General features: G+C 38.4%; 1 protein-coding gene across 1 annotated transcript; it reads right to left on the reverse strand.

Moving 5' to 3' along the window:
• Window positions 1–7,558: 7,558 nt before the first annotated feature.
• Window positions 7,559–12,327, reverse strand: LOC137265392 (baculoviral IAP repeat-containing protein 2-like). The gene is made up of 3 exons (XM_067800791.1): window positions 12,025–12,327; window positions 10,997–11,805; window positions 7,559–10,570 (listed from the first exon to the last, which is right to left on the reverse strand). The coding sequence occupies exons 1-2, from the start codon at window positions 12,221–12,223 to the stop codon at window positions 11,021–11,023; spliced, it is 984 nt and encodes a 327-aa protein (XP_067656892.1). The 5' UTR covers window positions 12,224–12,327; the 3' UTR covers window positions 7,559–10,570; window positions 10,997–11,020.
• Between the last annotated feature and the right edge of the window lie 3,953 nt (window positions 12,328–16,280).

Raw genomic sequence — 16,280 nt, forward strand, 5'->3', positions numbered from 1 at the left:
AGAGAGAGAGAGAGAGAGAGAGAGAGAGAGAGAGAGACTAGACCTGTATATTCATTTCGCCACAAAGGACAAACATGAATCTTCTGTTAGAGTCAGCGTCTGTTGTGAAACTATTGTATGTATTCAAACTATTTTAAGATATTGTGTCACTTTCTGGGAAAATGATTATCATTTAACTACATCATTGCAATACACAAAGAGAAATATTCAATGCAGTTTCCCAAAGTTCTTAGTGTCCTTTCATTGGCTTTCATGGGCCAGTGAACTGAATCGTCATCCACATTCTATACTATAGGTATTACCATGCGTGTATGAACAATGAGCTAACTGCAACTAAATTCACCCATCTTTTCCAACGATGACTAGATACACGTACACATGCATATACATCTATACTAGCATACGTTTCAATGCATTGTACAGGGGGTTGTGTTGAATTCATATGACTCAATATATGTGGCTGAATGAAAATGATTGTGTCAGCAGAAACAGGTATCTGAATGAATGAGAATGATTGCAACAGAGGAAAATGAATGCACGTGAATGTGTAGCTGTTAGTTTGAAACTAATAACTAAGCAATGGCAGAATTCAATTCATACGAAAGACCGTGAACATCTGAGAGAGAAATTATCTAGGGTAACCAGTGAGTGAGTGAGTGAGTGAGTTTGGTTTTACGCCGCTTTTAGCAATATTCCAGCGATATCACGGCGGGGGACACCAGAAAGTGGGCTTCACACATTGTACCCATGTTGGGGATCGAACCCGGGTCTTCGGCGTGACGAGCGAACGCTTTAATCACTAGGTTACCCCACCGCCCCTCCAAGGTAACCAACCCGTGCTTGTCCTACGAGGCGCGTAGCGGGTTTCCAGTGATCAGGCTCGCTGACACGTCATCGGTACCCAGTTGTACAGACCGATGCTCATGGTGTTGACCACCCGATTGTCTGTTGCTGACTATTATATACATACGCCGCCTTATAGTTGGAATATTGCTGAGTGGCGTAAAACTAAACTCACGCACGCATTACATGAACGCACATCCACACATACAAACGAGTTCACTTGACATCGGTTTGTGTAACGTCTTTTGGTTGTTTTAGGCGTATATGGCAACAATTACGATGATCTTCGATAATGATGCTTATCACTATTTTATATCAGTTACATGGAATGAAAATTATTTGTGTGAATACGTTTGTGTGACTTACTCACATTACTGCATTATCTTCCTGTCCCTTGCGTGGAACAGCGTTGCATGTTCAACATATAGTTTTACGTTTTGTGTTATTTCACAAATATCCAGTCTAGTGAATAGATGAAGATGCTGTTACGACAGGGGGTGGGTTCAAGGCCGATCGTTTATTTGTTGTTGATCAACTGAAAAGTGCCACCGAACTTCATGTCACCGAATTTCATGTCACCTCCGACAATACAACATATATATTCAGCATCACGAGTTATTTATGACACAATATGGTTTAATTAAAGCAATATGTGGTTTTGCAGCTGGTACTGAAAAATAGCCAATCTCTATCCAAAACCCCAGGTTCCGTTTCAGTTGAGCGGTCCGTAACATAACCTCAAACACGACCACGTATTATATCTATATCAATACTATCAAATTCATATCCTAACTTTAACATTCGATCCGGCATTTTGTCCAGTTGCAGTTTTGTCTTGCAGCATAGTAAAAAATACTATTCTGCAGGCTTAGATATGTGCGGCATACAATTATTCCTTTCAACGTTGTTGAAAAGTATATTCTGTTGACAATAAATAAATAAATAAATAAATAAATAAATAAATAAATAAATAAATAAATAAATAAATAAATAAATAAATAAATAAATAAATAAATAAATAAATAAATGTCTATCTCTCCACTTACGTCTGTTGCAAGCAAGCACAACTATTGTTAAGATATGTTAATGGGCGGATCATTTTGTATGTTGAAATGTGTGCCTCTTTTCTCTTTGATGTTTTGGAGCAGATACTTTTTAATCGTCAGAGAATACATCCTGCATAATGGCTTATCTACCGAAACAAAAAATAAGACAACTGAACAACGTACGACGCCAAGTGCAAACTACCTTACAACTATTAAAAACTGCGCACAAAAAAACCCGTTTGAGACCTTCTACATACACACCGTTGAATACAGCTTGTCAACGCCATATTGTCGGGTTAGAACTCGTCTCACAAACTCGTGAACTCTTCTCGTCTTACAAACGACGTTGACCTTGCTTGTGGGAATACCAACTGAATGCGACATGTGACGACAAGTAGACATGTGATCGTTCAGTTTGGAACAATCATGTGCTGATTACTCCTCTCGTATACCATGGTATAAAACCCTAATAACTATCCATAAATGTCTGGGACAAGATATATTTTCTTAGGTAAATATTACTATCAAATAATATGTATTTTACCCCCCAAATCCTTCAATAATGTATCTGTTTCATTCAATTGCTTTTCAACAGTTAGAAGCATAACTAGTTTTTCAATAACCCACTGAAAAACAAGAAGTTTATTGAAATATTTCATTAAATCAATTTTATTATTTACGTCATACAACATATGATTACATAATGCCATTTAGAAAGTGGTCAAATGTAACACGTCATAATTGGGATTACACTTTCTTAGTAAAGAACAAATTCTAGAACTTTTTGGTTGAGTCCCATGTGTGATTCGAACCCGCACTCTCAGAGTCAGGCAGCTAATCGCCAGCCCACAATGTCAGCCGCCTAACCCGCTCAGCTTAAGGCTGCCTTACTGCCAAAGGAGGATTCCTTTAGAGGATGACAATGCTCGAACTCAGGTTGCATGTGTTTGACAGGACTTATCCTGCAAACAATGTTCATGTGTTACAATGGCCTTATCGATCACCTGATTTGTCCCCGTCTATGGGATACTTTAGATCGACACTTGCGCCAGTGTAATCGGTCACCTCAGACACTACAAGAATTTCAGCAAGAGTACCGAAACATTCCTCAAGGTAGTATTCGACATGTCCTTTCATCTGTGGATCACCGCTGTCACGCTGTTGTCGATGTTCATGGTAGTCACAACAGATAGTGACATTTTTCTCTGACCACGTGGCTATAACGATAGTCCTCTGTGGTTTTCCCAAACACTTTCTGGATAATCATGTTTTGGAATCTGTACCGTAGAGTGCTGATTTTACTGTAATTGACCAGTGGTGTCATGCTTGAATCACAGGCGTTCGTGCCTTTGCGAGGATCAAATTAAAACAATATAAACAATTTGAAATGACCCCGCCGACTTGAAACGCTTGGCAATACGCTATATGTAGACCATGCGTATCTTTAATCCTGGCAATGACACGAGGGCCTGTGGTTTGAAACAGATGCGGTAAAATGAACAAAAAGCACTTTCGGGACGATGAATGTGTCATGGTAAAGAATATATGGATGATGACGTCAACTTGGCAGTACGACAGGGCACAGATATCAGACACGTTAAGTCCAGTGAATAACCCGATTTCATATGTCGAAACAAATTCTATTGGGCGGAAATGCGGCAAAAAATGCAACAATTACACATGTGCCGTTGTTGTTATCAGTGTGTGTCTTCGTACCGTGAAAACATATATTAGGAATATATATGCGATGCTCGAAGCAACCTTACAAATACACTATACCCATTGAAAGTTAAGAGTCAATGGTGTAAATATAATCACTTACTTCAGTCAACTGTTCCAAATAGATTTTGCAAAATATTCCACACTGTTTAAAGGTACTGTTTACACATGAACTGAGGCATTGTAAACAAATTTGTAACGTTGAAAGATTTTTGTCATGAGTTCAATAAATGACGAGACCCAGTGAAAATTGGAGAATTCTTAACAAAATTTTACACCCAAACACAGCTGTTCACATGCACAATATTTGCAGATGCTTTTCAGCATTTTTATACATGATCTTCGTGCAGTTCATCTGCATACGTTTTACACCTAGTTCCCGCAAGTTAGTGGAGGAATTCATTTTCGATGTAACCACATACATGTATATACATAACATATTGTGAGTCCTTTAAGTGAGCTGTTCTAAACTTTTGATGGGTTGTATATAATGCCAGATTTGGCCTGCCAATAAAATGGTAAACTAGATTTTAACGTTTATTTAACAGCTTGTGTATACAGGATTAGGATCACCAGAAAGCCTGTCCAAACCTACTATGAACTGACGCATTACTTTTACAAGCTGATGAAACGAGTTTACTAAAATTACTTCCTGGGATCTGAACCTTTGGATATTTATCTAGCATTTATATCATGTTTATAGATAGTTCATCTCATGCTTACACTTGCTTGTATGATAAGCGATACATCAAAGGACAAAGAACGCAATGATACCACTCAGAGGTAAGGTTCATGGTCCATATAATACAAGTAGCATGTACATTTGACTTTGCATAGAACAACTGATAAACAACTTGACTGACTGAATGAGGATGGCTTTTCGCTGACAATATTCTCGCAACATCACAACTGTGGACACTAGTAATTAAAAGGCTTCACACACTGTACTCATGTGGAGAATAAAACACGGGTCTTCAGCGTGCTTTTAACCAGTAAGATGCCCCACCGCACCATCCAATACACCGTATTAATTATGTGAAATTATTGGTAGATTAGAGTTGATATAGGATCATGCACTGTTGTATAACTTACCTGTCGTATCGGTGACAGTGAGGGTGTGGTTTTACCCCGCCTTTGGCAATATATGACAGTTTCGGACACCAGAGAACGGCTTCACAGATCGCACGAATGTGGGGAATCGAACCCGGTCTTCGGCATGAAGAGAAAACGCTATAACCACTAAGCTACCACACAAGCCATCCTGTCACTGACGACGTGTACCCTTGTTGTGGACGCTGTAAACAGTAGTCAGGACCTTACTTACACTTGTCACATCGCATAAAAATGGAAAATAGTTTATTATGAGACTGAATCATGTCACGCAAAATCACGTATGGCTCTAACAATCATTGATTGATCGATCGATCGATCGATCGATTGATTATTGTTGCTTGACGCCGCCCTCAGGAATATTCCAGCTATGTGGCGGTGGTCTTTCAACAATCGAGTTGGGACCATACAATCCAGTGATCAACAACAGGAGCATCGATCTACAAATTATAGAACTTGAGAGTTCGATTTTAGTTTTATATTATATCATTAAGTTTCTATACTTATAAGACACAATTATAAATTGTTTTGTTCATTTCAAACAATCTCTATCTTTGCACAACGCTTTACTTGATATTTGTTTGTGTAGTGTTTACTCTGTTCTTTGGTGTGGAAAATCCGCGTTTCTATTGCCGGTTTATACTACATTCCCTGTAAATGCACTGGGGCTTGTAAGCCAAGCAGTCATAACTGACTTGTGCAGAGCTGCCCGTCAGGCTAGACAATGTTCCGGGTTGTCCTGATTGTTTCGGACTTGCCTCATATGACGCTGACATACCGCCATAAAAATCTGGAAAAAAAAATCAAAGCAACGTGAAGGAAAATCTCACTCATTCATAGCACAAGAAAATAACGACCGAGCATTCAATATGACTACAACCAAAACGTAAATGAACAACAGAGTCGGGTTACTAGACCAGTTAAGCTTGTCCCGTGCCCTAGACAACACATGAATAAGTGAATCCAACCAAGGAGTAGGATGATTTAGCAAGTCTGTACTGCCCCAGCTCTAGAAATTACCCCCCAAGTCTCAGCTGCATTTAATTTAATTCTATAGACCTGAATAGTTCATAACCTTTATGTCCATTTGCGTAACAGCTGCCATCCGACGAAAAGAGGTTATCAGTGTAAGCTAAGCCCTTTAAAGATATGGGATGGACCAATGCAAAGCAGAGTTGCAAGAAGGGTAGGGCGAAATATGTGCCAGGTGAAATTGTTGCCAGGTCAATGAGGAATGCTATGAAGCGGGGGAACTGTCGAGCGAATAGGGTTGCGCAACAGAGAAAAAACACCAGTCTTCCTATATGCGCGCGACAACAACAGTTCGACCTGATAAGACAATGACAATCAATACCACAACCTTCTACGGTCCTGTGGTAAAGGAAGACCATATATAGTCTCGTATATAACTCATATACAAACGGCAGGGGAGGTAAACACTGGTTACATAAACGCCAGGTCATTTGGGTCGATATCAACACAGGCGGTAAGTTTCCATGATCATACTGGAAAAGCCGAGAAATCTAAAAATAGATCCACGTCAAGCGGTGAAGGAAGAAGTGTTAACTGTACGCGGATCCACATGGGTGGGAGTGAGGGTGGGAAGGAGTGGTATGGGTTTTCAGATGGATCCGGGTTTTAATGGGTGTACGAAGTGAACCATAAGAAATTAAAAAGATAAAATAAGGACTGGCATAGTTAAACCAGTGTATGCATTTGTATTTGTTTGCTTTATGCTCTTAAACCTAATATCGCTAGGTAGCGTTAACCAAGCAGGGATTAACATCGTGAGCATTCTACGCAACTGGTGTTTGAAGGTGTGTATTAACCACGTCAACGAGACTGAACACCCACCCTCGCCAGGAGACGGGCGAGATATACACAAGTTACAGGAGTTGGTATGGTCTAACACCAAAATAGCACTCCGATTGGATGCTTTGCTAACGACCGGGAAGCAGAATGTAAATACCACTCGATCGTATTAATATCCTCGCTGACATACATTGTGACACACCTTCACGGAGGTAACTGAATCAAACGTTGAACCTTCATTCATCCAATGAGCGGAGGTGTGCTAACGTCTAAATGAAATGCCTAACATCTGAAATCATCTGTTATATGTATTCCCTCCATATGTGACTCGATACAGCTGTGGTTATAATCTCCCGTATTTCCACTGCTATCCACTGTATATCCTGGTAAGGCTGAGAAACACTTAAAATCCGAAACCTGGCAGTTTTAACGTACAGTAAAGCCATGTGACTCAAGGTAATCACGGATGATGCGTTAAATATCTTATAATCATGAAAACATTGACCTCTTACGGATTCCTGGTGATAAAAGTCTAGAGTCTGAAGTCTAGAATCTAATGCTTCCTGCAATGACAGTAATTTTAAGAAATGTTCACCGGTATACCCACCGATGATTGATATTTAACGCTCGGCATTATTCCACCTATATGGCGGCTGTCTGTAAATAATCATTCCCGTAGGAAGATACTAGTATGAAAAGTAACCTCTGTGGGAAGAGAATGGTAAATAATCGGTTCTGGAACAAACTAGTGATCAACAGTATGAGCACTGATCTAAACAATTGGGGTAGGTGTCATCGGAGACATGACTACCCCATCCCGTTCGTAGGAAGATATGACAAGTAACCTCTCTGGGAAGAGAATGGTAAATAATCGGATGTGGAACAAACCAGTGATCAACAGTATGAGCACTGATCTAAACAATTGGGGTAGGTGTCATCTGAGACATGATTACCCCATCCCATTAGCCGCCACGGTCTCTATGACTTTTCAACATGGTATATGCAGGACACAACACTGAACACTCAAGTCAAAATTACAGAGATCACATGCATTAACCAAATTAATCCAGTGGTTGACATCATGAGCATCAAACGAGTCCATCAAGATTTAAGACACAACGTTGTAAGTGATTATGCTAACTCAGTCCAGTTCAAGGACACTGGCGCTACCCATAACAGAACATACAACCAATTCATACTTTCCTGGTTTGCTGACAGGCCAAAACTCAAGCATATCCAGGAACATGTTTTTAAATCCCATGTAGCATTCACAGAATAGGGACACCAGAACCTTGCTTCAAACACAGTACCCATGTAGGAAACTGAACTGGAATGTGCAGCGGACAAACTAGTGCTTTAAACACTAGATAGCTTTTATTAGCATATTGACAAATAAAGTTCTTAAATATCATTTACATTTAATACACTTCAAACAATGAAACCAGACTGACTATGTACATGGTGCTTCGAATTAAATAAAATACACAAAATACACGATGATTGAATTAAGTTCAACAGAGGCTTCTTCCCTCTAACTGTACATGAATAATTCTATTATTTTTTGGCCAACAGGAAATGCAAATGTAAATCAGTCCGGGTGAAATCTATGATGATCATCAAGGAAGTGAGAAGCCTACTTACTGATTGTTAACGAAAATACTAATAATCTCGAAACCAGTTACTCATGAGGAGGAGTGGGCTTTAAACTGCTTTTAATAATATTCCAGCTGGGATACGAGCTTCACATCTTGTACCCATGAGCGGAATCAAACCCGGCTCTACTGTGTGACTATTCCTACCTCACACATTAGTGTAGAATAGACCCTTTGATTTGTTCCAGAAATGATGGAATACATGCTTCAACTTGTTGGAAAAAATGTTTGAAACATAAATTGCATTGTGGCAAGATGAAAAAAATAAAATAAATAACATATTCTTTTATCAATAAAATATCGATAATATGTGGTTTTCCCTCTGCAACTACAACATATCCCAAAGATCCTCCAAAAACTGACAGTTAGGCCCCTTAATGTTCAAATTAGTTGAATATTTCCATAAAATGTAAAATATTAAGGCGTTCTTCACAACAGTATTGCTAGAAAGCTTATGAAACTTCCTTCATACATGTTTGCCCCCTGATAATATCATGGATTTCACCAATGTCGTACTGAAAGAAGTAAAATTATAAAGAACAAAATCAAGTTGGAGATTAATAGGCACACTATAAACTCCACGTCAGTAACTATTAAAGGAGACATACACACTATCATTGAAACTTACTGCAAATTTATTGTAAATATTCTCTGACAATTTTAGATCAAATTTCCTCAAATAGAAAGAAGGGAAATGATTGAATGGACAGACTGTAGGTCTGTTGTCCCAATAGAGGATACTAAACGACCTTCCTTGTAATACCATTTTTATTAAACGAGTTAATGATTTGGTATCAAACGAGCGAAAGCCAGTTTGGTACTAAATCTTTAATGAGTTTAATGAAAATGGTATTTCACGGAAGCGAGTTTAGTATTCTGTTCATTACTCGCCAACATTGACAGAAACTGCTGCGAAATTGCCTACAGTGTGAGGACACTCAGCTTTCAAGTCAAGCAAGGTCTAGTAAGATCGCCACATCAACAATAGCATTGTGATGTCACAACTTTGAACCATTTTGACATCATACATCAAGCGGTATTACACTAGTGTAATATTGAGGCGAAAATATTACACTGCAGCATCTTCCACGGGCGAGTAATAAATACCATGCCCATTCAACTCATTAAGACTGAATATAGTAAAAGGTATAAGCAATTTTGCAGCTATTGGAGGCAGTACACACACCTACACCAGGTGTACACAAACAATATGACTTCCCATTTGGGTAGTTAAGATCCAGTTATTATATGGTTATATGGTGCAGTGAAACCTTGCCAGATCTGATCAGTGAACCTTTTCTGGGACGGCTATACATGCTTCTTTGACCCCAGCGATTAGCGGTCCTAATTAACAAGGTTTCACTGCACAAAGTTTTTATTCTACTATATACACATGTACAATACCGACATATCAATTGTATTCACAGCCAAGTTTGAAAGCACCATTTATAAAAATACTGATAGGGTTGTGGAATATCCATTTGATGTCTGGAGCGGGAATGAATTGTTTAATCTTAAAAGGGTCCAAAATGCTTGTACCTATTTGCGGTCAATTTAATATTGTGACGACCTAATGTTATGACATCATATAACCACCAGATGGTAAAGAATTATGAACGTTGTTGTTCCACATAATTTATATTTAAATTTGTCAGTCTGATCTTACATTTTGAGATCAGCCAAACTGTTTACATAGCAATCCCTTGTCAGTAAACAGCTATCCTTATGAATAGCTTGAAATGTGAACAAAACCTGCATTGGTCATAGAACATATTTGGTACCTTAAACTCTCTAGTTTTTTTTTCTCCTTCTCCAAAAAGCTATTCAAGGACTGGATGTTTAATAATGTTAGAATTCTGACAACACACAGTGGTGTTGTGGTCAGTTAAGGATATATCATTGCCTATTCGACTCAACTGGCCTACAACGCAGTTCCATGAAACCAGAGTGCTTTTTTATGCTGCTATTACAACAGTAAACACCATGTTAGAACAAAAATAAGAAACGATCACTGTTTATGTGTTACTGAATCAGACTGAAATATGTTAAATATTGGGTCGTAATATACATTTTCGGACAGAAGAGGAGCCAGGAGTTATATTACTTATTAAAATGCTATATAACAAGTCGAACATACGTGCCAAATGAGTCGAATACGATGCGCACAAAACCTTTCAGTGCAGTGCACAAAACCTCTCAGTGCAGTCTGCAATCCTGAGATCGATTCCAAATATGAACTTGAACTTTCCTAACACAATATTTTCAATTACTGAACTAAGTTCAAGTTTAAATTTGGCTGACGGATCTTGTTTTATCCCTCATCTCGATCATCCTCTCACATGACTAGCTCGCGCTCCACCACAAGGGTGTGTGGAATGGTACATGCAACTGAAACAAACAAAATTAAAATGACATTATTACATCATTTTTTAATAAGGTCATTGTCGTGAACAAAATGCACCTAACAAAATAATCAAACCAACACAAATCGTTACTGTATAGTCTACATAAAAAGTTAGTTAATCTGCAAAACACAAGTGATCTTCAGAATATCAAAATATTATATTCAAAAACACGAAAACTTGTCTTTATATTTCTCCATAATCATTCTGTCCAAACTCTCAATATTCAGTAACCATGTGGCAATTTCAATTCATTGTCTTACCATTATGATTGTACAAGAAAGACTGAAAGAAATGCGTGTCAAAACGCATTATACGAGCTGACACTCTTATCATACAAGTTGATAGTGGTGACACACACCGATATGTGTTTAGTCACGTGGACACCAACCTTCCTCTCATAGGTGCTTACCGTGGCGTTGGTTTCATGTAGATTTCATCTTCCGTCTTCGATATCCATGATTGCTTGAAAGAGAGTGACCGCATCGGGGAAATCTCCATCTCCATTCTTTCTTCTAATGTCTATGGCTTGCTTTATCATGTCATGAGAATAGCCCATTTCAACTACGGCTTGTATCGCGGGACTGTTTCCGAAATCGTCATTAGAAGGATCCGAAACTTGGGAGTGGACTTGGGGATTGGCCGCTGCACCACTTGTAGCACAATCCACTGTGATGTCCCCGGCACCGTACAAACCAACATACCCATTGTTACGTTTGCTTGAACAGTCGATGAAGGTCGAATTTTCAAACTGTATTCTCAATTTCTCAGTCCTTTCCCATTCTTCAATTTCTTTTTTCATTCCATCCACATCGAGCTGTTGAACGTAGGGGCAGTTTTCTGACCATTGTCGGTGTGCACAAGGTGGGTAGTCGTCAGTGTCCCAGTCTCTCAGCGTCACCCCACAGTGAAAACATCTTGCCCGGTCAGCTGACCCTATGTAAAAAAAGCCTGACCGGGCCATCATTTCGGGTTTTTGGGCTACACACTTCAAAGGCCAAGAGTCAAAACTCCTCAGCCGGGATTCATAATCTGAGTAAAGAGGGTATTTCACACTGACGATTTTCTTGGGTTTAGGCGGTGCTTTGATTTGGGGGAAATTTTTTATCATGAATTCACAATCCGGAGCATATTTCTTGTGTGCTTGGAGAGGATCCTCATCGTCTTGCCAGTTGTACAGTCGAATACCACACGACTGGCACTCCACTTTGTCTGTGATACCTGTTAAATATATTTCCAACTTCAAACACACATCTTCAAACCGCAGAATACAGATCTAGATCTACCTCCGGTAAAACTGCAAAAACACACAAAAAATGTACCATAGGTCTGTGCAGAGTGAACTTATGTTTGACGTTAATCAAATCGACAGGGATAATTTACCAAATATAGTCTCCCTAATCAAATCTAAGGGAATGAAATCTGTCAGATGCAAAATACCTGTGAAGATAAATCCGGCGGTTGCTAACTGCAGTGCACTCTTCTTGCTCGTCCATCTTGCATATGTGTTCAGCCTCTGTTTGAGTTTGTCAGCTTCGTTTTCGGGCTCAGTTGTTGGTTTATACTGAGCTGTCTGGGTTAGGTGGGGTTGAACAGCTGGTGCCCCATCAGCCTCTACCCTGTCCCGCAAATCACCCATACCAACAACAACGTTACGCTACTGCTAAGTAGCGAGCGTTGTCAGTACTGAATCTTACATCAACCAACACAACGGTCTATAAAGATCACCGCACATGCGCACGCGCAGCCGTATCAGTTGAATCTACAGATTTAGACACTGGGAAATCCAGAGTGCGTCTACTTATAGAAGGGAAATCCCCTTCAGATGAGCTATATTTGGATCGTGTTGTTTTTCATCGTGTTTATGGATATTCGGCCATCGAGTTTATTTTGTAAGTAAATCAGCGCTAGATCAGTATATTTTGCCGATGTAAATTCCAACGGTATATTTTCTGGGCATGCCTCTGTTAAAATATTTGTAGCTACAGATACCGACGGTAAAGCACTGGTGACTGTGAACAGTATCTGGAAAATTGAAGACTATATCATGATAACTGGGGTCTTTGTGGTACGTCAGTATATCATTATTCTATTTGTATACACATGTACATGTGTTTTAGAACCATTTTCTCGATTTAGTTTTACGTAAGAGATTAATTACCGTTTAAAAATACAACTACACATAGGATCTAAATGGCTTATAAAACCCTTGTTTTACTGAAGAAAACAATAGACTCGCGGACCACGGTAGTGAAAAACAATTTTTTTCTCTTGTAAATTTTTGCTTATTTTGAGTAAGTACCTGTGGTTGTTGAAAACATAGCTTTTGAATACATAAACAAAATTGCTGACCTGAAACTGAACTACACCACCACCTGTTCATCAGCGTGTTTTCAATGTTTCTTTCTGGTAATGACATGGGGTAAAACGTAGTTAAATTATTACATGCACAACTGTGCAAAGCGTATTAGCGTATGACTCCGAAGGGTAATTATTAAATCGCAATTATAAAAGTATATTTCTAGCATTTTCTCGTTCGGGAAAGAGTGTTGCCACGGTAATTGGCAAACGATGTCTCGGTTTTGTATATTTTCTAATGTTATTGCACCACAAGGGAGTTTGACAGTTTCAACACTTGTGAGTACATATTGCCAATATGTATGCCTATCTAAAATTATGAAGTTTTGTATACCAAACGATTATATCTACCTGTTGAAATATACTGAATTTTGCACTTTTCCTTTTGGAAAATCCTGCTCACGGGCTATAATAGTAGCTAGGAAAACCCGTTGTGTCTAAATTTAGCTTTGACGACAGCAAGGGTAGTATTACTAGTAGACTACCGGCTACAGACAAAATTATTCATAGTTTAACAAAAATTGTAATGAAAACAAGCCCGAGACTCCCTGGGCGTGCCACATATTCTTGACTGGCATGGGTTTTCTGGGATATATTTGTTTCAGGGTCTGTATGACAGACGAGGGTGTTGATGTTGTTTTGTGTTAGAGTAACTTACCATCAACTTACTGCCACCATCGCTTTGTAGAACACTGTCCGGGAACTGTTCATTTGATAACAGACGCGATTCTGCAAATTCTATATACTGTCTTATTAAAACAACGAGTGCAGATGTTTTTTGAGGACATTGGACTATTTATTTTAGCGAAGACAAGGTCTCAGTTTACATCATTCTGATGCATATATAATTTCTCCTTTCCAGCATTGATGAGATATAATCACAATGCCCCAAAATTGACAAGGGCAAACCCTTACATTGTTTAATAACATGAAAACAAAATAACCATAATCATCGTTATTTCACTTGAACACAACTGTCATTTTATGACTAGACAGAAAACCGAAAATAACGAATTTGGATTGCATTACGATATACGGAACCGTATGCAAAATACCGCGGTTCTTCTAAAGCCACGGTGTACCGTTTCACCCTAACTGGGCAGGTTGCTATTTTCGAGAAAATCCCTGTTCATTAATGTGATGCGCACTGGTCATATGTGTTATAAAAATCATAGTTTATATTGCGTCTCACTGTTTGACGTAAGTCAGGCGGTATAGTTCATGTCATAAATATAAATACTCAAACTTTTACTTATTACCAGTGTTTTCATTCCGATTGCGTTTCATCTCCGAGGTTAGCAATATTATAAGTCAGGAAAACCGTTGTTTGTATTATATGAATAATTCTCTTAGGAGAGCCCCATGCAATCAAGTCCGTTTGGCGATTTAACAGAAAACCCCGGCTATGAATCAAATAGCAAATATTACTGTAATATTCTTGTTTGACATTGTGTATGAAGCAACCGACAACAACTCTGAGACAGAATTATAGAATTTGATATCGGTCATTAAACACTACAGAAAATAACAATTTATGTTACGGTGTGAAAAAAAGCTATGACATGTAGACATATTTTTATCGAAATTCCTATATTAGATAGAAAGACTCTCAAACCTTCACTTTTAAATTTCATTGCACATGAACACATTGTAGTGTTTCTAAAACCACCTAAACGTAACTGAAAATGAAAATATACTCTTGCTCGTATCAACCTGTGATGTAGCATTACGTGGGACTAATCAATATGAGCAACACTGAACGCACTTTACATTTCACGGATCGGCTTGTGTCTTGACAAAAGCATGCTGATCTCTGTACAGGATATGTTACTTTGCTAAAACGTGTGAAAAACTACCTTAGTTAAGTCGACTGAGTAAAACTACACTTAATGATAATCTGTTTCTTTTGGTTTTCATCGCAAATTGATGTTGAGAAAGTATGGTAACGGTGACCGATATTTACAATTTCACGGACTGCGGGGTCAAAATGCCAACAGCTGATCACATGATTGGACGTGACTTGCGTTGGATGTATTTTTAGGTTCGGCCAATTATGTACATTAGAATTAATCAAATCCAATTACGTGCATTTAAAATAAAGTGAATTCATATATTTTAACTAGACGTTTTCTTATCGCAACTGTGAAAAATTGAAAATATACCGTTTTAGGTGGTGTTCCTGTCATTAACATGTGTCTATATTTTGGACTACACCGAAAACGCATACCACATCATACTGCTATCAATGCGGTTAAGTTGATCTTCACACAATTGTAACTTTGGCCTACTTTTTTTAACAGTGATATAAACGTCCAGTGTGTAAACATGATAGTTGTCAGCACTGTATATAACGTCAACTGCAAACTGATATCCATGACAAAAATATAAATAATAATGTTTGGATACTTATGTGATCATGCAGAGTTCAAATAATACAATATAAAGACAAGACATATATGATAGGGCGCCTCACTCATATTGTTAAACCAACAAAAACTGACTAATGTTTTTGAGGCAAAATACAAATCCGAATTATTCGTATGTTTCCTCTTATTTTTCGTAGGAACCTTTATATGGCTTGTTATTTAAGCATAAGAGTCATGTGTAAGGTAAAATAATATTTAATTGACTATGGTTTTGCCAAAAAACAGAAATTGCATCCCGAATATATATGCTAGCATGCTTGTATTTCTAAGTGCATTAGTCTGGGACTGCTTTAATCCTGCTAACGTTGTAGGAACGCTTGTGTGTTTGAAGAAACTCATTTAAACTTTATAAATCAATTCATACCTTTAATTTTTGTAAGAACAATGAGTGTGTATGCAAACTTGATCTCGTCGCTTTATGGCTGAAGAATGCCGATGCGACTTACAAGTTTAACTCACTCATTCACTCATTTATCCAAACTGTTCTCATGGATGCATAATATTTGTTGCCAGGCTGTTTATGTGAACATGCATCCCAAAAGATGAATAGCAAGGTATATACATGTATGAGGGAACATAGGTGAAGTAGATGTTACACTAGGTAAGGCTTTCGCTGTGTATGGGAGTATGTAAGTAACAAGTTAAGGGGTCTAATTGCTCACGCACGCACGTACGCACGCACGCACGCACGCACCTATTGTTTTTTCCAAATCTTTCTATTCATCCCTTTGCGTGTACATTAACAAAGTGAATATGAATATAGTAAACATGAATATATTGGTAATAGATGTTCCTATACAGATAACAACATTACAGATATGTGTGATATATGTGCGCTTTGGCATCCATTTTCTGCAGAAGCAGTTAAAGGTGTGGTGCGTACACCTACTGAGGTAACAGTTTATTTTAATC

This window comes from Haliotis asinina, chromosome 15 (genome assembly GCF_037392515.1).
Source record: "Haliotis asinina isolate JCU_RB_2024 chromosome 15, JCU_Hal_asi_v2, whole genome shotgun sequence".
Taxonomy (NCBI): domain Eukaryota; kingdom Metazoa; phylum Mollusca; class Gastropoda; order Lepetellida; family Haliotidae; genus Haliotis; species Haliotis asinina.

Bases quoted from the DNA above. Each gene is read 5' to 3' on its own strand.
- LOC137265392 (XM_067800791.1), bottom strand. From the start codon at position 12,223: ATGGGTGATTTGCGGGACAGGGTAGAGGCTGATGGGGCACCAGCTGTT. The intron at 11,806-12,024 runs GTATTTTGCATC...TATATTTAACAG, and splicing joins CGCCGGATTTATCTTCACAG to GTATCACAGACAAAGTGGAG.